Source organism: Equus caballus, chromosome 2, assembly GCF_041296265.1.
Source record: "Equus caballus isolate H_3958 breed thoroughbred chromosome 2, TB-T2T, whole genome shotgun sequence".
NCBI classification, from domain to species: Eukaryota; Metazoa; Chordata; class Mammalia; order Perissodactyla; family Equidae; genus Equus; species Equus caballus.
The window spans coordinates 19773390-19797016 of NC_091685.1; the positions used below are offsets into that span (position 1 = coordinate 19773390).

The 23627-nt window shown below is 45.2% G+C and overlaps 1 protein-coding gene across 1 annotated transcript in view; it reads left to right on the plus strand.

Annotated features, from left to right (window-relative positions):
* INPP5B (inositol polyphosphate-5-phosphatase B) overlaps nt 1-23627 on the plus strand; it is a 48715-nt gene that overhangs the window by 7507 nt on the left and 17581 nt on the right. The window contains 6 exon segments of the mRNA XM_014737439.3: nt 108-302; nt 305-408; nt 411-492; nt 19986-20082; nt 21693-21860; nt 22717-22818. Of these exon segments, the coding sequence (XP_014592925.3) occupies nt 108-302; nt 305-408; nt 411-492; nt 19986-20082; nt 21693-21860; nt 22717-22818 (748 nt within the window).

Here is a 23627-nt window from a genome sequence, read left to right on the forward strand (position 1 = left end):
GACTCTCCGGAGAGCCTGAGCGATTTGCTCCCGGTCATACAATCACGCAGAGGCGCAACGGCTCTTCAAGCCCGTGGCTCAGTACTCCCTCTTTATTCCTGCCACAGGCTTCGATCCTGCGACCCCCGATCCCGAGTTCCGGTGGCTGTCTCGATACAGGTGCACCCAGCCGCAGTCCCAGCTGCCCACGCCCCACGGTTGGAACTCGGCCCCAGGCACCTGGCCGGGGTGCGCCAGAATTGGCGGAGGCAGGTATCCGTCTCGGAACGGGCTGTGGGGATTGGAGGAGGCCAGGTCGCAGGGGCGGGCTCCGTTCTGTTTGGGGGCGGGGCCGTGGAGCAGACCGACCTTCGATTGGCGGAGGTGGCACGCGAGGGCGGGCCCCTCTGGGGGCGGAGCCGGCTGGGCGGCGCGGGCGGCGTGATGAAGAGGTTGAGGAAGCAGGCCGGGAAATGTCCGCCGCCGCCGGCTCTCGGGAGCGCGACTCTGCAGGTCCGGCGGGCGGGGGGAGCCGGGCGGGGGCTCCGGGCCGCGGGCGGCCGGGGTCTGCGGGTTGGCCGGTGGTCGCACGGGCAAAGACCAAGGTCTTGGCCCTATGGAGACGGGGCCGCTGGGACTGAAGTTCTCTGGAGATGTTGGTTATCCTTAGCAGGGCGTGATGAGGACAGGCGGGTGGCACTGGGGTTTTCTGGGATCTCGAGGCTGGGGCTGTAGGAAAGCTTAATTTTGACTCGCTGTGTGACCTGGGGCCAGTCGCTGCCCCTCTCTGAGCCTTTTTCTCTATCCTGACCTTTAGTCCGTTTCTTAAGTCCTGACCTTCCGAGTTTGGCTTGTGTGGAGGTGCACTCCCCACGACAGAGCCTTCCTTTGGGTGAGGAACGGTGTGTGTATTGGGGCTGGCTGGCTCTCTTGTCAGTCTCAGCCCCTATGATAGATCGGGCTGTGCGCGACCCGGAGACTAGGACAGCCCCATCCGCCCTGGGACTAGAGGCCAGGATGAGGTTACAGGTGAAAGGGACTAGGTTTTTTCCAGGCACTCCTTGGTGGATAACGTTGTGCAGCACAGAAGGCCAATTGTTGAGCAGGAGGTCGTCTTTTGGAGAGTGAGAGGCCCAGGGCTGAAATTTGGGTCAGTCTGGTGCTTGGGGAGGACCAGCAGACCAGTATTTTCTGACCAGCTCCTAGGTTTTCTGCAAGGGCTCCCTGGAATTCTTTTCTCCTGGGTGTGCCCATGCGGCTCCAGTTACGCGCGAGCTTTGGCATGACCACGAGGACCTGGTTGTGCCCCTTCTCAGCCTTGCAGGAGCTGAAGCGTCTGTCGAGGAGCTGTAAGTGGGGCCCAGCACTTCACCTGCTCTTACCCGGCTTGGAAACTATGAGGGGCGGGGGGGAATAGTGTGTTGCACAAGTTCTTAAAATGGGAGGAAGCGAAGCGAGCAGAGGACTTCCTCAGTGCTTGAGCTTCTCCTTCACTGCGGCCACTGCAAGACGTGGCCGGAGCGGCTGATCGTTTGCATCTTTTGTGGGTTTATCTCAGCTCCCTTGAAGCGCTGATCTTGAGACAGCTCTTGCTTCAGTTTCCGTGACATTCTGGGCTGTGGTGCTGGGGCAGGTGAAAGTTTAAGGTTAAGAACCTGGCCTCTCCTTGCCCCTTCGAAAGAGGCTGCCAGAATGCAGACGATCGACAGAGGACAGGCGGTCCAGTGGCCACAGAAAGGGTGGGTTCTGTCTTCTGGGCCAGCACAGCCGAGCCAGGCTGTGGGAGGACTTCATTCCCTCAGCGGAGAGAGACCTGTGAGAGGTCAGGGCGGCTCTGAGCCGGTTATCTGCTCCGGGTGATAAAGGGCGGCAGTCTCACAACCTTTCCTCTCCTTTCCAAAAACAGAAACTAGCCACATGCTGGTGAGGAATTATTGTCAAGGTCTTGGGTTTATTTCTAGTTGGAAATGATTTGTCCCCATTATAATACCTACAGTAAGTGGGGATGCTCTATTAATTGCTAAGTTGCTCATGTTACAATTGGTAAGAAATGGCACCAAGCCCCCAGTTCTGGTTGGGTCATCTCTGTTTCCAGAGTTGCTCTGGCCTCAAAGGAGAGTGACATCTTCTGCAAGAGGTAGGAGGAACCCTTTGGGCCTCCTCTGGGCATTCGCGACATTCTAGGTCCCATGGAAAACAGGTAGTGGATTTGGTTTTTCCCATATACATATGATCAAAATATCCACTTCCCAATAGCCTGGGGAAGCAGCTCGAGGCAAAAAACTGCTTAAAAATACTGTTGGTGACGCATGTCAGGAGGAAGAGAGCTTCCCCCAGGAGCTATAGTCTGTCAATAGAGATAAGAGAGTGTAGGCTTGGCCCAGCAGGGCGGTGGTCCTTGTAGGGTGAGCCAAGGGTAAGAACACCATCAAGGACTAGGTATTTTGGGGGCAAGGTGAATCTGATCTTCACTCGCCTTTGCCTTGGTGGAGAAGGGAGAAACTCACTTTGATGCTTCTCTCCAAAATGTCCATTTCTTTCTTTGGTTTGTCTTTGCTGAATTCAGGGATGCCAGGCCAAGCTTGGCAGGGATTGTGGTAGAAAAGTGAAATGCAGCTAGCTTGAGACTGGAGACCACGTCTTCAGGGTCAGCCCGGTGTCTTGGAGCTCAGTCGTGATGCTGAAGTGAGATGTGATGCTCCTGGTTGAGTGGCAGCCAGCCGTCTGATTCTCTTGGCCTCTTGAGCTGCTGAGACCTTGCCCGGGTCTCAGACCCGTGGCTGTTGTGGGTAGGGGCATTGCTGCGGCTTCACTTATTTAACTGCTCTTCATTGTGTAGCTTTTCCTTTCCTTAAAAAGATATCAGGAGAAATGCCTCCTTATTTCTATCTAGCAACTGAAGGTGCTCTTATCCAGAAGGCCCCCTTGGAGGATCCAGCGTAGGTCTCAGTACTCACCCGTGTCGTTGTGTAAAATGGTCACCCACCCACATTTCATGCCAGACACGTGCAGAGACCTGGAGCTGTGTCTGGAGGATTCTGGGCTATGTGTTAGAAAGGAAACAGCTACTCAGAAGTCCCATTGGGGCTCTTCTGGGCTAATTTAACAAAGTGGTAATAACAAACACATTTTGGTCTTTTGAAGTGGTTTTCTTATTCCATGGTTGATTCAAAGTGAGGCAGCTTTGTAGTAACTCAAATTTAGAATGAGATGAGCTATGAGTATTTTTTCCCCTGGACCCAGGAAACAAAGCATTAAAGTCTATCTGGCCTGAGAAAGGAAATGAATGCTATTTATATCTCAGGGTAGCATAAAGGCTAACCTAGATTATTACCAGGGTAGAAGCCAGAGAGAATGCTGGAAAATAGCCCCTGGGTCGATCCTCTCTCCCTCTCCTCCCTCTCTCTCCCTCTCAATAAGTAAAATCTGTGTGACCAACATGTCCCTTTAGCTTGGAGAAAATGCATTTTGCTAGGTGTTTATCCTCTGGGTAGAAACATCACCCAATATTTTCACCTTTGTAGGAAGCTCTGCAGACTCCTAAGCAAATTCATGTGGCTCACTTTGTTTCTTTAAACAAAAGAGAACTGTGTTCATTTTTCTTCCTCCTTTCGTTGTTCCCTCCTCCATTTTCCCTCTTTGTCCCATTTAACCTTGTATTTGTTTCTAGAGCAGGAGAACCCCCGGAAGACTTTTCTTTCCTTCAGAAAACTGTTCATTTTGGAATTGTGGTGCAGTGGGAGTCTGGAGCAGAGAGGTGACCCACAAACGTTCAATTAGAAGTGCAGCTTTGCACAGAAAAATCCTACGGGACGGAAGGTTCAGGAAGAGGGAGGCATCAATATTTATTAGAGGAAAGACAGTGTTGGAACATAGAAGCCAGCTGACTCGCATGCTTGCTTTCTTAAAATATTCTGTAACAAATTTCTAGACTTTACCAGCGATGCACATGTGAACTGAGGCTGGCAGATATGAATGATGAGGATTTGAACGCCATGTATCTCTAAGTGGCCTGGATATTATTTTTATTTTCATGATTGCACCTTGGTACAGTATTAGACATGTTCTCTTGACTTTCCTCTCTTCCATCTGTAAAATGGGAGTGTTTGCCTCCTACAAGGTCAGAGGACTTAAGGAAGGCTCAGGTGTTTCGGGATGCTTTTGTTTGGGAAGCGCATTTAGGAATTGCAGATGCCCACCTCCTAGGGCTTAGAAACTCGCTGCCCCCTTCATGGTCTGTCCTGGGCTGGTTTCTGCCAACTAACTACACTCAGTATCTTCTTTACTCCTCCCTCCTTCCAGTTTCTTTTCTGTTAATGCCATCACTGACAACCTCAGTCAGCCTTGACCCTTCTCTCTTCTCTTATGTCTAATAACCAAATTCTGTCCAGTCTTTTTCAGCAATTTTAAAATTTTTCGAAAATTAAAAAAGTTTTTTTCAATCCCTGTGGTTCATGTTGGAGTCCTCTTACCTGAACTGGGGCAGCGGTCTCTACAAGTCTTCCTAACTTTACGTCTCCTTCTCCCCTAGGGATCTCCTGAGAACATGACTTTTATCATGTGCTGCGAGTTTGTATGTGAACTTGAATGTTGCACCACTGCCTGGTGCCTACAGAGGAAGGTTCAGATGCCTCAGCATGGCCTTCAGGTCCTGCACAGCCTGGCGTGGGCCCCCTCTCTAGTGCTTGCTGCCACAACTCACTTTCCTTTCCTCTTACTTCACACTTGACTGCTTTTTATTTCTGGATAAAGCCTTAGGCTTTTTCACCTCTTTGGGGACTGCTCATTCAGCTCCGTTTTTACAAGCTTGAGCTTGCTGCTCTCAGCATTTTGCATCCTCTCTCCTCCCCAAAGGCCAGCATAAAGCCTTGTACATCAGCAGGTGCTCCAAAACTGCCTGTCGTCTTTGTTTGAACCGGAGAGGCCTGTATGATTCGTAGCCTGAAGTACTTGGTCACCTAAGCTCCTGACCCCTTCCTCCCCGAGCACCCTGTGCGCTTCTTCCCCCTTCCTGATTTGTTGTTGCCCACTTCTCTTTCAGCTTTATCACCAGACCACAGACAGTTCACACAAGGCCCGGTGAAGGGAGGGCCTGCAGGAAAAAGTCAAATCATCTCTCCAATAGCCCACCCCACCACAGCCTGTTGCCGTGGAGTAACTGCGCTCTAGTCTTCCTCCTTGCAAGCTGAATTGGTCCTATTTAGTCTTACTGACCCAGGTTGGATTTGCACAAGGTGCAGACTGGATTTTGAGTCCAGGACTCACAGGTTTGCAGGGCACAGGATGTGGTTTTGGAGATGTCTCTGCCCATGTTAAATACCAAAATCTATGGTACCTTTTGAAAAGCCGTGGGAGAGTGGCAAATGTTAAAAAAGAAAAGAAAACTAAGAAGCATGGTTATTTAGTCTTTTAAGAAAGTAGCAGAACCATTTGCGGTGGTAGACAGGCTGAAATTGATCCTTTCCGTTCGTTTTAGTGCTGGGTGCCCTGTGTTACGGGCTTCTCTCACGATCTCCCTGCCTGGGGCCGGCCCCGAGGCCACGACGTTAAGTTCACCTGCTCTGCTTCAATGGCCCAGGGTTTTGCCAATTCTGATCCTGGGCATGGACATGGCACTGCTCATCAAGCCATGCCAAGGCAGTGTCCCACATAGCAGAGCCAGAAGGACCTACAACTAGAATATACAACCATGTACTGGGGAGCTTTGGGGAGAAGAAGAAACAAAGACAAAAATCTTGGCAACAGATGTTAGCTCAGGTGCCAATCTTTAAAAAAAAAAAAGATTTCCCTGCCTTATGTACTGTGTACTATGTACTTAGTTCCCCTTTGCCGTAGAGTAAGATCCAAACTCCACATGGCATTCCAGTTCTTACAGTTTGGCCCTAATACATGTAATACAAATTTATTACTAATCAATAAAAGTATTACTGTTGTGACTATTATTATTAGCAGTTAGCATTTATTCGGCACTTACTGTGGCTCTGTGGGCCTCACACTGTGCCACAGAAGTACTGTAGGAGGATGTCCATTTCTCAGCTGGACAGATTGAGGCCCAGAGGGTCGGTGACATGCCTGTGATCACTCACTGGTCAGTGACAGACTTGAGCCTACACATCAGTTGTCCGTTTGAATGTAATGCTTGAGCCCTAACCCCTACACTCTTCTTTTGTATCCTCCAGCGCTTCTCAAACAAAACTTTTCATTTCTACTTATTTATACTACTTATTATTACTTATTTCTGAGCGTACTATAAAGCCACATCTTTGTGATGAAATTATTTCCTCTGCCATAAATGCTTTCTGAACCCCATGTTTTTCTTTTCTTTTCTTTTCTTTTTTTTGAGGAAGATTAGCCCTGAACTAACATCTGCTGCCAATCCTCTTCTTTTTGCTGAGGAAGACTGGTCCTGAGCTAACATCCGTGCCCATCTTCCTCTACTTTATATGTGGGATGCCTACCACAGCATGGCTTGCCAAGCAGTGCCATGTCCGCACCTGGGATCCGAACCAGCGAACCCCGGGCCACCGAAGTGGAATGTGTGCACTTAACCACTGTGCCACCAGACCGGCCCCCCCCATGTTTTTCTGATAGTGTAGTTTATTGGTTAGGAACACAGACTCTTCACCCAGATTCCTTGGGTTTGAATCCTGGCTGTGCCACTTATTAGCTGTGTGTTCTGGGGCCAGTTACTTACCCTCTCTGTGTTTGTCTCCTGGTCTGTAAAGTGCAAATAATAATAGCACGTACCTCATGGAGTAGTTGTGAAGGTTAAATATCTGTAAAGTGATTAAAACTATGCTTGGCATGTAGTAAGCCTTAAGTATATGCTGTTGATATTATCCATGATAATATTACTATCATTGTCATCGTTAACGCAGCCTGACTTGGATTCTGGGTAGTTGGATCTGGATGTGTTTATCTCCCCGTGAATTGAACGTATCTCTCCCTGGTCTGTGTTGTCCTGTCTTAGACTGCGGGAGCCCATGGGATGGCCCCCTAGAGGGGTGTACACACTATGGTGTCGCCGATAAGCATGGAGCCAGCGCACTTACTCCTGCCAGTTTGAACTCTCAGCTGTTTTGCTCACACAGTTCTGCAGGTTCTTCTAGTGTGCTGGAAATGGAATGTAAAGCCGGTGACTGAGAAGATAAGAAGGCCCACCTCCTCCTAGGCCAGTCGAGTAGATGCTCAGGAAGGACAGGACGTGATCTCCACCCAGCAGTGACAGCCACACCCACACATCCTGTGGAGGCCATGGTGGTACTTTTGCTTTGTGATCCAGATGGTCTCAGTCCTAGTCATAGTTACCCCTGGGAGTTTATATTTGTGCTGAGGGTGTTGTGGCCATGTTTGCGAAAGGGGAGGCTGGAGTCAAGCAGATCTGGGTTTCAGCATCAACTGCGCCATTTACTGGCTTGGCTCTGTGTCCTTGAGTATGTCTGCCATCTGCCCTGGGCCTCGATAACTTTCTTTGTAAAATGAGATCACTAGTAAGAAATACCACGTGAAGCACTTAACTTAATACCTGGCTGTTAGAGGGTCCTCCATCAGTCGTGGTCCTTGTCATCGAAGCAGTGCAGGATTAGGGCTAGAGCAGAAGGAAAAGAACTAACAGGTCCTGGGTTCTGGCTGTGGACCAGGCATGGTGCTAGGCTCTTGACCCATTCAGAATTTCATCTGTTTATCCTTTCGGCTTCGCTGTAAGTTTGGTGGTGTTATCCTCATTTTACAAAAGAGGAAACATTAAGTAATTTGCTTGAGGTTTCATGTGAGGTAATGGATGGAACCAGTAAATTGGCCAGGTCTATTTTATTCCAAAGCTCAAGGCTTTTTCCAAAGCACTCTGATTTCTCTTAAAGTGCCAAACAAGTTATATGGACAAGAAGGCCTTCAGAATTCGGAGAAATGACTGCCGAGGACTGGTGTGGTTGGGGAGGCTTCGAGAAGGAGGACGTAGGAGTTGAGGCTGGGCTTTGAAGGAGAGGGAGCCAGAAGGTGGGAGGAACGTCATGTGGAGGCAGGAGTGAGGGTGGCGTGCGTGGGGAACCTGTTTAGATCGGGCTGTCTTTGGGTGGTGCATTGGTGAGGGAGAGCGGGCCTCATGTGCCAGTTCAACCAGTTTGCACCTTAACCTGCAGGCAGTGGTGTAATACTGAACGTTTTAGATCAGGGAGAGATGAAATCAGAGTTTAATCCGGCAAGTCCAGAGTCTAAATGGGATAGGGAGAAGTGGAAGGTCTCTTGGTTGAGAGACTCTTGAGGTAACAAGTGAGGAGAGGATGGCCAGGAGGAAGGCAGCTGTAAGAATGAAGAGACTGCTGACCGCCTTGCTCTGGAAGCCCAAGGAGAGAGGTGAGCGAATGGCAGGATTGCAGAGGTGGCTGATGGGGAGAATGACAGTGCTGGCGACAGGAGGGAGAGCTCAGGGAAAGGGCCCAGAAGGCAAACCACCCATTTCTGGGACCCACCTGTGCGCAGAACCTCTTGTAGCAATGCCCAGTAGACAGTGGGGGCCTGGGCTCAGGCAGAGCTGGACAGCTCCGTTTAGACTGGACCGTGACGGCTGTTGGTTCTTGTAGAAGACAAAGAACGAAATCTAGATCTGCACTGTCCAGTATGATAGCCACTGGCCACAGGGGGCTATTTAAATTTAATTTAGGTAAATAAAATAAAAAATTGAATTTCTCATTCACTGTAGCCACATTTTACGCATTCAAGTGTGGCTAGCGGCCACTGTTTTGGGCAGTGCCGTTATAGAACATTTCCATCATCACAGTTGGTGGTAGGCCTATCTACAAGCTACTGAAAGCGAAGCCTTGCCTCCTGTCATTGTTTTGTAGGTCTGGGCCTTCAGCAGGTCTGGTTTAGCTTCTGGAGCACTTTTTGGTCTTGCAGTGAGGGGTAGCGTCGAGCTAACCGTAGGAAAAGAAGGCAGCAACCGTATGAGGCAGATACTGTTATCTTTACTTGGCTGAGGAAGCAGAAGCTTAGAGAAGTTAGAAAACTTGCTCAAGGTCATACAGGTAGTGAGTGGCAGGGCCAGAAATGGAACCTGAGACTGCCGCCAAAGCCTGTGCTATATATATAGCACTATATGTATTATATATATCAGTATCAGTGTATATATATAGTGTATATATATATATACACACACACACACACAAAATACATCTGATTTTAGTGAACTTTGAAAGTACCTATAAGCAAAAAGGAAAAGAAATCTTACACTGAGAAATGACAACTGTTGACATCTGGTGTATCTCTTCCAGACTTTTCCATGTGTAGGTGTATGTGTCTATATAAGTATATATGTATATTTATAAACGTGTTATGTATGTACACAGACATATATTCCAATCCCTTCTAATGCAGATAGATATGTCAGGCCATGCTCTTAACTACCATCCTTAGTCCTTTATCAGCAGTTCTGAAGTCCTAGAATCTCTAAAGACTGAAAAGAACTTTGCGTGTAAGTTTGGTCCAAGTTCAGTTTGGCAGGGAAGCCTCGTGTGAACTGCACGATCCTATTTATAGCCTTTATGTATCCCACTGAGTCTTACGGCTCATGAAGTGCACTGTGGAAATATGAGTGTTTGGTTAGTGGGTGTTGCCTCAGACTCTGCTGAGGATGTTGTATAATATTTGCCACAGATAATGTAGCATCTTTCTAAAATTCCCCCAATTCTGAATTCCAAAATACACTTGGCCCCAAGGGTTTCAGCTAAGGGACTGCAGATCTGTACTAGGCTCTCCCGCCATGTGGGCGAAGGAAGGAGCCTCAATGTGATCTGTTTAGCCAGGCATGGGAGAGGGGTTTTGCTTTTGTAGGATGTGCAGTGCAATGCACAGAATTCGCAAGAAAAATACAACACTTCTGCACTCTTATGCACCCAGATCGAGCTGCTGCTGTTGCTCTGGTTGACCTACTCTGTAGGCTCTTACCGGAAATGGTTTCAATGGTAGGCGTGAAAGGTGGTCATCGAGAAGGCCCCCAGAACTGACACCTGAGTCTCTGCTCTATGGCTCTTTGTTCGGTGTTTGTTTACTGACAACCTGGTATGTTGCATATATATGGTGAGCCGGGGGCCACAGAAGAAAAACATCATCCCCTGCTCCAAGACGCATGTGGTCTAGCCAGAGATGTGAGACAAATGAAAAGGGCTAAAGACTGCCTTTATGGGGAGTGCCTTGATGCGCTATGCCCTGGGTATATGAGACTGTGAGGAGAGGGCCAGAGAAGGCTGTCGAAGGAGACGACTCCTGCGCCGAGTCTTGAAGGATGCGTTTGGAGTTCACTGCATGAAGGTGGGATGGAGGGGTGGTCAGGATACACCCAGAATCAGGGGTGGGGTGAGGAGGCATCATCGAAAAAGATAAATAATTTTGGTGTGACCGAATTGGGGGGTGAGAGATGGGGCTGGAAGGTAGTCTGGGGCTAATTATAAAGGTTCTTGTATGTAATACTTAGAGGTTTGGGTTTTATTCCAAAGGTGATGCAAGTTATTGAAGGATTTTACATGCAGGAATGACCTGTTCAGATTTGTGCTTTCTTCTAGATCTTGGCAGAATGGGCCGGAGGGAGTGAGAATGGAGGCAGAGAAGTCATTGAAGGTGCTTTCCAGAAATATTAAGGGCCTAAACTAAGGCGTGGTAGTAAGGATAGAGAAGGGGCTCAGGTATAAAAATATTTAGGAGAGAGGATTTATCGGACTTGGTAACAGGACATGGGAAGAGAGGCAAATTCTCAGATATCACCTATTAGATTGGGAGACAAAGGATCGGAGGTTTGAGGTTGGAAAAAGAGCAGAGTGGGAGTAGGGAAGCAGGAGCGGAGGAGGGACAGGAAGCTGTGGCCACAGAGGGAAGCGTGGGGCTGTGTGATGGTAAACTTGGTAGAAGAGCTGCTGACAGCCAGCTTCCTGCCAGATTCAGGAAAGAAGAGATTCCGAGAAGACTACCCTGTGGCTGGAAATCCCCCGAATCATCCTTTAAAGTTTCCATACATAGAGTCATGAATGAAGATGTTCCAGTCCTTGCTGGACCGTGTCCAGAGAGAGATGGTGTGAGGACGTTGACAAGATGTAGGTCTGCAAGGCAATTTTCCACTCAGTACGTTGCCCACTCATGGACGTAATTGAATCCACAGGGACAAAACCACTTGTCTTCAGGAGATGTCTTTTCAGTCTGGCTGTTGGTAGGAACTACCCCCAAAACCAAAATCCTGAAGGAGTCCTTAGAAAGCGCTCACATGCAGAAACAGAGCTCCTAACCGGTATTCCTTAGTTTGCTTTTGCATATTGTAAAGCCCCATGAGATATTTATATTAAAGATCCTACTTTATAGATGAAAAAACTAACACCCAAAGAGAGGAAGTATCTTGTTAAACAGGAAGATAATGGTAGAGTTAGATGTCAGCTTACGTTTCCTGAAACTTTCATGCATTTAACACATTGTGAACCTACTATGCACCAGGTGCTGTTCCAGGTCCCTGGGAAATAGCAGAAAGAAGACAAAGTCCCTGCCTCGTAAAGCTTACATTTTCATGGAAAGAGCATCCAATAAACCAATGAATACGTATAAGATTCAGTAGCAAATGGTGTTAGTACTAAGAGGAAAAATTTAAGTAGCCAGGTTGTGGTTCCCAAACTGTTTGCTGAGGCACCCTGGGGCTCTGCATTGAACACACAGGGGCACTGAGGGATGTTTACAATTTTGAAGGTAAACACGGATACTGTCTGACATCTGTTGGAACATCAGATGAAGTTCTAGCTTGAGGTAGTTCACAGTTTCAACCTTAGACGGTGCTGCATTCCTTTTGATGACGTCCTGTCTTTGTGAAGCTGGGTTTTTGGTGGCTCCTGTGATCAAAAACAAGTACCACGCCCAGATCAATGCGGAGCATCGTGTGTGGTGTCCAGTCTGAGTCCCAGGGTTGAGAAGTTGTGCAGTACCCAACAGGCACACACATCTCATTAAGTAATGGTGGGTATTTAAAATGAAATAGAAGTCCTATTTTTTCTTTCTATCTATGTGTGTTTTTTCAAACTGCTACTAAGTTGTTAGGACTTAAGTACTTAGTAATTTATTTGGCCCTAACTAAAACAGAACTGTTACGTACGTCTTTTGGCCCAGAGGTACCTTGAAAAAATTATGGAGGCGGTAAGGGTGCTGTGAACCAAGAAAGTTTAGGAACCCCTGGAGTAAGGGGATAGAGTGATGTGGGGTGGTGGGCCCGGTTTAAATGGGGTGTCAGAGCTACTGACAGTTGAGCGGAGGCCTGAATGAAATGGACTGAGCAGGGGCTGGCCCTGTGGCCGAGTGGTTGAGTTCGCGAGCTCTGCTGCAGGCGGCCCAGTGTTTCGTTGGTTTGAATCCTGGGCGCGGACATGGCACTGCTCATCAAACCACGCTGAGGCAGCGTCCCACATGCCACAACTAGAAGGACCCACAACGAAGAATATACAACTATGTACGGGGGGCTTTGGGGAGAAAAAGGAAAAAATTAAAAAAAATCTTAAAAAAAAAAAAAAAAGAAATGGAGTGAGCAACATGGAGATCTGGAGGAAAAGCATTCCAGGCAAAGGGACCAGTGAGAGCAAAGGCACCTAGTTGGGAATGAGCTTGACACGCTCCAGAACAGCAAAAAAAGGAAGTGTGACTTGATCTGACCCGGTGAGGTAGTGTGAAGGCTGAGGCCAGAGAGGCCTGGAGGCTGGATTAGGTAAGGCCTTATCAACTCCATTCAGGAGGTTGGGTTTTATTCTGAGTGTGGTGGGAAGCTGTCTGAAAGTTTTAAGCAGGGAAGTTACTTCATCTGATGCAGTGATGCGCTTTCTTACTGTTGTCTCGGTGAGAGCTTCTGGGTATGTTTTTGAAGGTAGAAGTTGCCTGAACTGCTGATGAGCTGGATAGGGGTGTGAGGGGACAAAAGAGGAGTCACAAGGGAGTGTTAGGTGTTCTGAGCAGCTGGTTGACGATGGTGCCATTTACTGAGATGAGGAAGACTAAGAGGGGAAGCAGAATATAAGAATCTGGAGCTCAGGTGACAGGCCCTGACTGGAGATGTAAATTTGGGAATGATCAGCAGGTAGCTGGCTTTTAAAACCGTGAGACTACATGAGGTCACCTAGATGAGGAAGAGTGGCATTAGAGAAGAGGTCATCCCAGGACGTAGCCTGGAGTCATTCCAGGGCTGGGAGGTCGGGTAGGGGAGAGAAAACGAGGAGGCTTCAAGGACTGAAAAAGGCGTTTACCAGAGGAGGGAGCAGTCATATTTCAAGTGCTGCCAAAGAGGGTGACGCGGGCTTAGCTGAAAACTGGGACTTGACCCTCGGATATGACAACAAGGAAGACTGTCCAGTAGCTTCACACCAGCAGTCGCCGTGGGGGGCGGGCCCCGAGGCCCCGTTGCAGGCAGTTGAGAAGAGAGTGGGAAGTGAGGCAGAGGCTGGGTGAGCCTTTCAGAGAGTTTTGATTTCAGTTCCCAGTACGCCTTTTTAAAAAATAAACATTTTTATTTTAGAACAGTATTAGAGTCTCAAAAAAATCGTGAAGATAGCACAGAGAGATGCCATTTATCCCGCACCCAGTCTCCGCTATTATTATCTTACATTAGTTATAGCACATTTTTCACAATTAATGAACCAATATCCGTACATTATTATTAACTGCAGTCCATCCTTTATTCAGATTTCCTTTGTTTTGAGCTTAGGTCCTGTTTCTGTTCTAGGGTCCTGTCTAGGGTACCACATTATGTGTCGTCCTCGTGTCTCCTCAGGCTCTTCAAGGCTGTGACCGTTTCTCATTGTGGGTGTTCCTTGCTTTTGACGACGTTGGTAGTTTTGAGGAGTACTGATGAGATATTTTGTGGAATGACCCTTGATTTGGATGTGTCTGGTGTTTTCCCCACGGTTGGACTGGTTTTACAGGTTTGGGGAGGAAGTCCACAGAAGTGAAGTGTCCTTTGCATCACAGCATCTTGAGGGTACGTGCCGTCAACATGACCTGTCACTGTTGGCGTGAACCTCGAGCACCCGGCTGAGGTCCTGTTGGCCAAGTTTCTCCACTGTCGTTCGTCCTTCCCCCCTGCCACGCTGTCCGCTGTGGAAGCAGTCACTGTGCACAGCCCACACTCAGGGAAGGGCAGCTGTGCTCTGCCTCCTTGCAGGCAGAGGATTCACCTAAATTATTTGGAATTCTCCAGAGGAGATTTGTCTCTTCTCCTCCATTTATTTTTTTATTCAATTTATTTGTGTCAACTTGGACTGATGGATACTTATTTTGTACTTTGCATTATAATCCAATGCTACTTTATTTATTTTGTTGCTCAAATTATTCCAATCATGGCCCTTGGAGCTCTTTTGGTTGGCTCCTGTGTCCCTTTGACATACCCCCATCCCCGTGGGTGTTTTATTTTCGTGTTTTTGAACACTTTCTTGTTTTCTGGCACCTACAAAATGCTCTGGGCTCATCTTGTGTATTTCCTGCCCCAGTCCCAGAATAACCATGTCTGAGGGAGCCCTGGTTCCTTGTGTTGGAGAATGGTATTAGAAACCAAGATCTGGGTGTTAAGTGTGGTCCTTGCTACTAGTATGTCCTTGCTTCTAGGCCCTCTTAGGTGACAGAGCAAGGAAACATTTGTGTGTATACTTACCTGTGTGTGTGTGTGTGTTTCTAAATGTAACCATCTCTATATTAAGGTCAACATGAGTTCATATTGATGTCTCCAGCTCGAATCCATTCCCACATGGAGCATTCCAGCTTCCTCCTTGCTTGTCTGGAACCTCCTCCTCCAGCAGTGGGGACCTGGCCCTCGCCATCTGCCGTGCATTGGCTTCATTCTTCAGTCCCAGTGTGCACGTCTAGTGGCTTCCGAGTTGTTAACCCACACCCGTGGGAAACAGCATTATCAACTGGAGTACAGCGCTTGCATGCGGTTCCTTTTGCCTTCAGTCTTGCAGGCTCCACATATTTCCAAAGGTACTTAGGTCAGCACTTTTTATCCCACCTCCAGTGAGGTTGTTTCACACATTTGTAATGTAGGTAGATTCTTTTGTCATTTTCTGCGTTTCACCCCAGGATCCCTGACCTCCAAAATGATTTTTTAAAAAAATTTGGATACATTAAGGTTCACTTTGTGCTGTCAAGTCCTATGGGTTTTGAAAGTCATATATAGTGTCATGTATCCACCATTATAGTTTCTTCCAGTTTAGTTTCACTGTCCTAAAAAGCCCCCTGTGCCTCACTTATTTAATCCTTACCCCAGCCCCAACCCCTGGCAACCGCTGATCTGTTTACCATCTCTATAGTTTTGCCTTGTCTGGAATGTTATATAATTGGAATCATATAGTATGTAGCCTTTTCAGACTGGCTTCTTTCATTTAGCAATATGCATTTAATATTCATTCATATCTTTTTGTGGCTTGATAACTTCTTTTGTTTAATCGAAGTATAATTGACGTACAATATTATATTAGTTTCATGTGTACAACATAGTGAATCAACATTTGTATACGTTGCAAACTGATCACCACAATAAATCTAATTACCATCCATCATCGTACAAAGTTACTACAATATTATTGCTGTATTCTCCATGTTGTACATTACATCCCCATGACTTATTTATTTTATAACTGGAAGTTTGTACGTATTGCTCCCCTTCCCCCATTTTGCCTCCCCAATCTCCCTGCCCTCTTCTCTGTATCTATGATTCCAGGTTTTGTTTTGTTTTGTTTGTTTTGTCTTTTGGATTCCACTATAAGTGAAATCATGCTGTATTTGTCTTTATCTGTCTGACTTATTTCGCTTAGCATAATTTTCTCAAGGTCCTTCCATGTTGTCACAAGTGGCAAGATTTCATTCTTTTTTACAGCTGAGTAGTATTCCATTGTGTATATATATCACACCTTTGTCCATTCATCTGTCACTGGACACTTAGGTTGTTTCCATATTTTGGCTATTGTAAATAATGCTGTAGTGAACATGGGGGTGCATATATCTTTTTGAATTAATGTTTTTGTTCTCTTCAGATAGATACCCAGAAGTGGGATTGCTAGGTCATATGGTATTTCTATTTTTAATTTTTTGAGGAAACTCCATACTGTTTTCCACAGTGGCTGCACCAATTTACATTCCCACCAACAGTACACAAGGGTTCCTTTTTCTCCACATCCTTATCAACACTTGTTATTTTTTGTCTTTTTGATAATAGCCATTCTGATAGGTGTGAGGTGTTATCTCATTGTGGTTTTGATTTGCATTTACCTGGTGACTAATGATGTTGAGTATCTTTTCATGTACCTCTTGGCCTTCTGTATGTCTTTGAAAAGATGTCTGTTCAGATCCTCTGTCCATTTTTTAATTGGATTTTTTGTTTTTTTGTTAGTGAGTTGTATGAGTACTTTATATATTTTGGATATTAATGCCTCATCAGATATATAATTTGCAAATATCTCCTCCCATTCAGTAAGTTGTCTTTTTGTTTTGTTGATGGTTTTCTTTGCTGTGCAGAAGCTTTTCAGTTCAATGTAGTTTCATTTGTTTATTTTTGCTTTTGTTGTCCTGCCTTTGGAGTCAGATCTAAAAAACATCGCTAAAACCTATGTCGAGGAGATTACTGCCTGTGTTTTCTTCTAGGAGTTTTATGGCTTCAGTTCTTACATTTAAGTCTTTAATCCATTTTGAGTTGCTTTCTGTGTATGGTATAAGATAATTGTCTGGTTTCATTGTTTTGCACATGCCTGTCCACTTTTCCCAGCACCATTTATTGAAGAGACTGTCCTTTCCCCATTGTATATTCCTGCCTCCTTTGTTGTAAATTAATTGACCCTATGTGTATGGATTTATTTCTGGGCTCTTTTTTCTGCTCCATTGATCTGTGTGTCTGTTTTTGTGCCAGTACCATACTGTTTTGATTATTATAGCTTTGTAGTATAGTTTGAAATCAGGGAGTGTGATACCTCTGGCTTTGTTCTTCTTTTTCAAGTTTGCTTTGGCTATTCAGGGTCTTTTGTGGTTCTATACAAATTTTAGAATTATTTGTTCTAGTTCTGTGAAAAATGCCATTGGAATTTTGATAGGGCTAATGCATTCTTTTTTATTGTTGAATAATGTTTCATTATTTGGATGTACAACAGTTTGTTTAGCCAGTCACCTATTGAAGGGCGTCTTGGTTGCTTACAGGTTTTGATGATTGTGAATAAAGCTGCTGTAAACATTTGCATGAGGCTTTTTATATGGACATAAACTTTCAAATCAATAAATGCCTAGGTGTGTGATTGCTGGATCCTTTGATAAGACTGTGTTTAGTTTTATAAGAAACTGACAAACTACTTCCAAAGTGGCTGTACCATTTTCTACTCTTACAGTCAATGAACGAGAGATACTGTTGCTCCACATCCTTGCCAGCAATTGGTATTGTCAGTTTTTTGGTTTTCAGCAATTTTAATAGGTGTCCCAGTATGCCATTCACTAACTTAAACGCTTGGTTCTCTAAGCTTTATAGTTCAGTGAGAGTAAAGTAAGAGAGGTAGAATCCAGTTGGTGATTTGATTTCCAGAAATAATTAACTAACCATGGGTTGTAGAATTCTAGAAACAACCTATTCTCTCTAGTTCTCCCTTTCTTATTTTTCTTGTTCGCTGAAAGATGATCTGAAACATTCCAGAGAAAGCTACAGACTTGCACTTAGATGGGATTATATTTATATAAGGCACATAAAGGTCCACATTCATCTAGTATTTTCTGTTGAATTGTGGAGTGATTGAACTTCTTAGAGTGCACCGGCTGGCACGCTGGATGATGGCGATGCAGTGATGAATCGATTGGAGATGGTCGTGTCCTCAGTAAGCTCGCGGTCTAATGAGGAGAGAGTTACAGTAGACGCCAATCAAGGCTGTGATGGGAGAAGCACAGGGAGCTGTGGGAACACCAGTGTCAGGGCATCTGGCCAGTCTGGGAGGAATCAGAGAAGGCTTCTTAGAAGTGACCTCTGAGATGTGGCCTACAGCAGGGGGTGGCTAACTGCAGTCCGTGGGCCAAATCCTGCCGCCCGCTTTTGTACAGCCTGTGAGCTAAGAGTAATTTTCATGCTTTTAAATGTTTGAAAAGAATCACAAGAGAGTACTATTTTGTGATATGTGACAATTATATAATATTCAAATTTCAGTGACCATAAATAAAGTTTTATTGAAATACAACTACGCTCATGACTGCTTTTGTACTATAATGGCAGAATTGAGTGGTTGGATCAGAGACTATAAGGCCTGCCAAACCTAGGGCATTTGCTCTCTGGCCCTTTAGAGAAAAAGTTTGCTAACCCTGGCCACAGGATGGGTAGGCGTTAGCCACATAAAGCAGGGTGAGGCAGAAGGAAGTCAGGTTCTAGTGGGATCTTTGTACAACAGCAGTAACTGTAATATACTTAGAGTTTGGCATTCAAGGAGGGAGGGGGTCAGAGGACTGAGGAGAGTGATGTGGCTGAAGAGGTGGGCAGGATCTGGACTGGGAAGACACTTGGCAGCCATATTATGGGGTTTGGGGTTGTCCATAGGGAGCTTTCAAAAGGTTTTAAGTGATGTGATCAGATCTGCTTTTTGAAAAAGTCTTCTGGCCACAGTGTACAGGTTGGGTTAGAGGGTGGGGTGAGAAAGGAGGCAGGAAGACTGGTTGAGGTTTTTGTCATTCCAGGGAGATATCGGTAACATGGATTAGCATAGTGACATTGGGGGACAGGAATATATTGATTTGAGAGGCATTTAGGAAGAAAAATGGAAAGGCCTTGGTGATTGATTCAAGGCATTGAAATGTTATTATTTCCATGTTTCAAACTGTTGTGTTTTCTTTTTCAACTCCAAAGTTTGTTTGTTTTTTCTGGCTCATGTGAATTCATGGGTGAAAAATCCATGTTTAGTAATAGTCTTTAAAGCAAAATTCTTCAGTGACGTTTCACGTCTCTGGTGCTCCTTGCAATCTGTGTATCACAGCAGCCTTTCTCTGTGGCCTCTTCGTGCTGTTCCCTGTTGACAAGAGATTTGGCTTTTAAGGAGCAGAGAAGCCATTGGCAGATTAATTTTCCCTTTCAGGTTTATTGTGGTGTAACAACTTTCCCAAATATGTCTTTGTTGGAAGTCCTTGGGCTCTTTGGTTTTCAAGGCAATTTGTTGCCAGTGACAATTCTTCTCCTTCTCCAGAGCACTGAGACACTTTCCAGTTCTAGATCTCTGACCCTTGCCTTTTTCCTCCTTGGAATTGAAGTCTCACTTGCAGTAAATGGTAATAAGATCACTATCTTATGTTTTATAATATGTTCTGTGGTTTTCAAAGTGCTTACTCACACGTCAACTACTTGATCCCTACAATAAACCTGTGAGGAAGGCAGGTCAGGTCAAGTTGCTGAGATCAGGAGAGGTTAGATGACTTGCCCCAAGTCAAAAGGTCAATAAATAGTCGAGCTGGTGATAGAACTTAGGTCTGCAGATTTCATGGCTTTATTCTTGTTCGTTGTTGAGGAAGATCGGCCCTGAGCTAAGATCTGTTACCAATCTTCTTCTTTTTGCTTGCGGAAGATTGTCGCTGAGCTAACATCTGTGCCAGTCTTCCTCTATTTTGTATGTGGGACGCTGCCACAGCGTGGCCTGATGAGTGGTGTGTAGGTCCACACCCAGAATCTGAACCCATGAACTCTGGGCTGCCAAAGTGGAGTACGTGAACTTAACCTCTACACCACTGGGCTGGCCCACGGCTTTATCCTTTTTATAATGTACTCCGTCTCCAAGAGAAAGGAGTCGGACTAGCTGGGAGAGGTATGTTTTCAGCAGTAAAGACATCGGATGAAATACTTTTTTTTCCTCTTTGTGTGCTCTGTGGGAGCCTCACCTGGACATGACCATAGGCCTTTCCTACACTTTCAAGCCATATGTGGACAACCAGTGACAACTGAGAAGCTGTGGTCTGTATGTTGAAGTGTATGTTTGTGTTTTAATTCCTTCCCCCTCTCTTCTCAGGTAGTTCTCACTTTGATGATTTGAGGCCAAATGGGAAAGGCCTGTTTGTGGACCAGAGCTCCTGGGGTCAGGATAAACCAGAAGACTTGCTCCCAAGGTAATGCGGCTCTCCCTTTGTGTGTACCTCTTAGGGCCGAGGTTTTCCTCGTTGTAGAGCTGAGATCATTCCCGTGCGTGATGTTGCCTGGGGGCCGCTGGCCTAAGAAATGTTGGACAGGGGCTGGCCCCGTGGCCAAGTGGTTAAGTTCGCGCGCTCTGCTGCAGGCGGCCCAGTGTTTCGTTGGTTCGAATCCTGGGTGCGGACATGGCACTGCTCATCAAACCACGCTAAGGAAGCATCCCACATGCCACAACTAGAAGGACCCACAACGAAGAATATACAACTGTGTACGGGGGGGCTTTGGGGAGAAAAAGGAAAAAAATAAAAAATCTTAAAAAGAAAAAAAGAAATGTTGGACATTGATTGTGCGTTTACTGTGTAGGCAGCCGCCATGAGCTTACGTGGATTATCTTGTTTTCACCTGAGAGGTGGGTGCCATCGTTTTCTCTGTCTTTCAGCTAAGGAAACAGGTGAAGGAGAGAGGTTATGTGACTCACCCAGGATCCAGAACAAGCAAGTAGTGGCTCTAGATTTGAAACTGGCGTCTGATCCTGCCTTAGAAATGTAGACGATCAGAAACATTTGGATTTCTCCCTCCCATTCTTTTAGGAGTCTCCTGACTTTCAAGATAGTTCCTTATTCCATTTTTTTTTTTCACTATGTGCTGTTCTATTTCGTCTGTGCTCCAGTGCCCCCTACTGTTCATAGCCAGAACCATCTAGTCAAGATGAAACTTGATTTGTGTCATTATTTTAATTATGCACCTAAGCAACAGTGAACGGTCCCTGCACTTTAAATGTAGCTGGATCTGTCATTCTCAAGTCACTTTCGAGCCTTCTTGGTTTACATAGATACTTTTACATAGCCTTAATTAGTATGTACATGACGACAGTAATGTCAAACACTTGTGTGGCATTTATTCGGTGTCAGAAATTGTTTCAGGTGCTTTAAATATCTTAATTCATTAAGTAGTCTTCACTGAAAGCTTCTTGAGCCATTATTAGGATTCTGTTAGGTAAATATGTCAAACCTTGCTTAACTTTAAATGTTGGTATTTGAATACTTTTTAATACGACTATTAAAACTACATAAATAATAGTGGAATACAAATTTTCACAGCCTTTCTTTTTATTTCAGATTAGTCCTATGGAATACAGTAGACTTACCAAGTCAAAGGATCTGGATAGTTTTATAGTCTTGTTATGTGAGACACTAGGGTCCAGAAAGAGCGTTGTCCAACCTGAGTTCTAATCTGTCCACACTCTGCCTTCATCCAACAGGGTGAATCATTGATGATGCTCAGTCTCATTTTTCTCATTTGAAAAATGAAGGTATTCGGTTAGATAATCTTCAAGGTCCCCTTCTGATCAAAGATTCTGTGAATCTATGATCAGAAGATCTCTGGACCAATATACTGTACAATCAACGACATATGAGTTCATTTAATTCTATATAGAGATAGTGTTGTTTTAGCAAACGAGTTTTCCTTTGGCCCCCTTTAGTCTTCTGTGACTCAGATGGTGTGTGTAGAACCTTCTAGCTTTACATTCACGTATTTTGTCATGGAGGGCTCATCAAAATATGATTAAAAAAATTTTTTTTTCTAGACAGAATAAATCCAAGTCTGAAATTACCGACATGGTTCGCTCCTCCACTATCACGGTATCAGACAAGGCTCATATTTTATCCATGCAGAAGTTTGGACTGCGAGACACATTGGTGAAATCAGAGCTCGTGCAGAGAGAAGAGGATTATACCTACATTCAGAATTTCAGGTAGCTAACTGGGTCTTAGACTGTTTTCATAGCAAAATGATCGTTCAGCTCTGTGAAATTTAAGCATCCCCTCACCTCACCCCCATACCCATCATTTTCTAAATGAGTGATTCTTTTCCCTCTTCATTAGCAGGCATTTATTCTGGGGCTTTTCTGGCCAGGCACTGTGACGGGTGTGGTATAGTGGGAGTGACCCAGCTTGCAAATAGTTACAGAAATGTTTGAAAAGATATACGGGTGCAGAAGGAGGAGAAATGCCTCAATCTTTGCCTGTCCCTCTCTATCCCTTGGCCTTTCTGGGCCTTTGAAGAAAGTCATTTAAATTGAAGTTAGTAAAATAAAATAGTGTTTGGTAATCTTTTTAGACAGGATTACTGAAAGTTAAATGAATAAGGGATGTGGGATTCTGCCATATCTTTTAAAGTGATTGCATTGGGACTATAAGACAAAGTAACATAGCTTCTAGGGATATAAACAGTGAATTATGGTGAAAAAATAGCCTTTTGAACCCTGGTGTTGCTTTCCTTCCGAATGTAATTACCACGGTGCTTTCCAGTAGCATACACAGTAAAGAATCATCTTGTGAGTTATGGCTCCCTAATGACTGTTAAAGCTAAATAGGAATGTTCAGAGTAGACTTACACTGTTTGAAATTATCACAAAAGCAACAAATAGTATGGCAGATTGCAAGTAACCCGTTGGTGCCACAGTCATTGGTCTAGGTTAGATGTGACATTTCTTATTTTGTAAAATTCCACTCCCGAGAGACTGAAATGAGGCAAAATCAGCATAAAATGCTTTTCCTTGTCATCTCCATAGTCCTCCTGAGTGACTGATCAGTTTTCTTTGGTGACAGGTTTTTTGTGGGAACATACAATGTAAATGGACAGTCCCCCAAAGAATGCCTCCGGCCCTGGCTGAGACATAGTGTCGAGGCTCCAGATGTGTACTGTGTAGGGTGAGTGCTTCTTTTCTAGTTGCCTCTACATCCTCAAGATGTATACTGTGGTTGAAGGGATGGGGACGTGAATATGTAACTGAGTCTTCACAGCAGGTAAAGGAATTAGAAAACAAGCGTGTGCTCAATAATAGCTGCTTCTCTGTTTGATGTTCTGGCACTATTTTAAATTAAATTAAAACCAAATTTCTGGTACTATTAAAGTGATGTGCTTGGCATTTAAATGCTAATATTTAATTTTAGTGTAACTCTATTAACATCATTGCACCTTGAACCGAATTTTATTACTTTGACAAAATTCAGTACTTTATTGGGGCTGGCCAGTGGCATAGTGGTTAAGTTCATACACTCCGCTTTGGTGGCCAGGGCTTCGCTGGTTCGGATCCTGAGTGCAGACCTGCTCATGAAGCCATGTTGTGGTGGCATCCCACATAGAAGAACTAGAAGGACTTAGAACTGGGATGTATAACTGTGTACTGGAGCTTTGGGTAGGAAAAAAAAAAGATGAAGATTGGCAACAGATGTTAGCTCAGGGCCAAGCTTCCTCACCAGAAAGCATACCTTAAAAAAATAATTCAGTACTTTATTGGTCACAAAGGAAACATATCTTTGCCAGAAAAAGAAGGTTAACTTAAGGAAAAAAAGCTCCATCAGTCAGTCATTTTTTTTTCACACCTACTGTCTTCTCACCACTGTACTGGGCACTGTTGGTGGAGAGGAGGTAGCAAGGAGGCCTGCATGGTGAAGTGGAAAGGGCCTAGAATTGGGTATTTGTATAGACCTGGGTTTGAGCCTGTTTGTCACTTGGT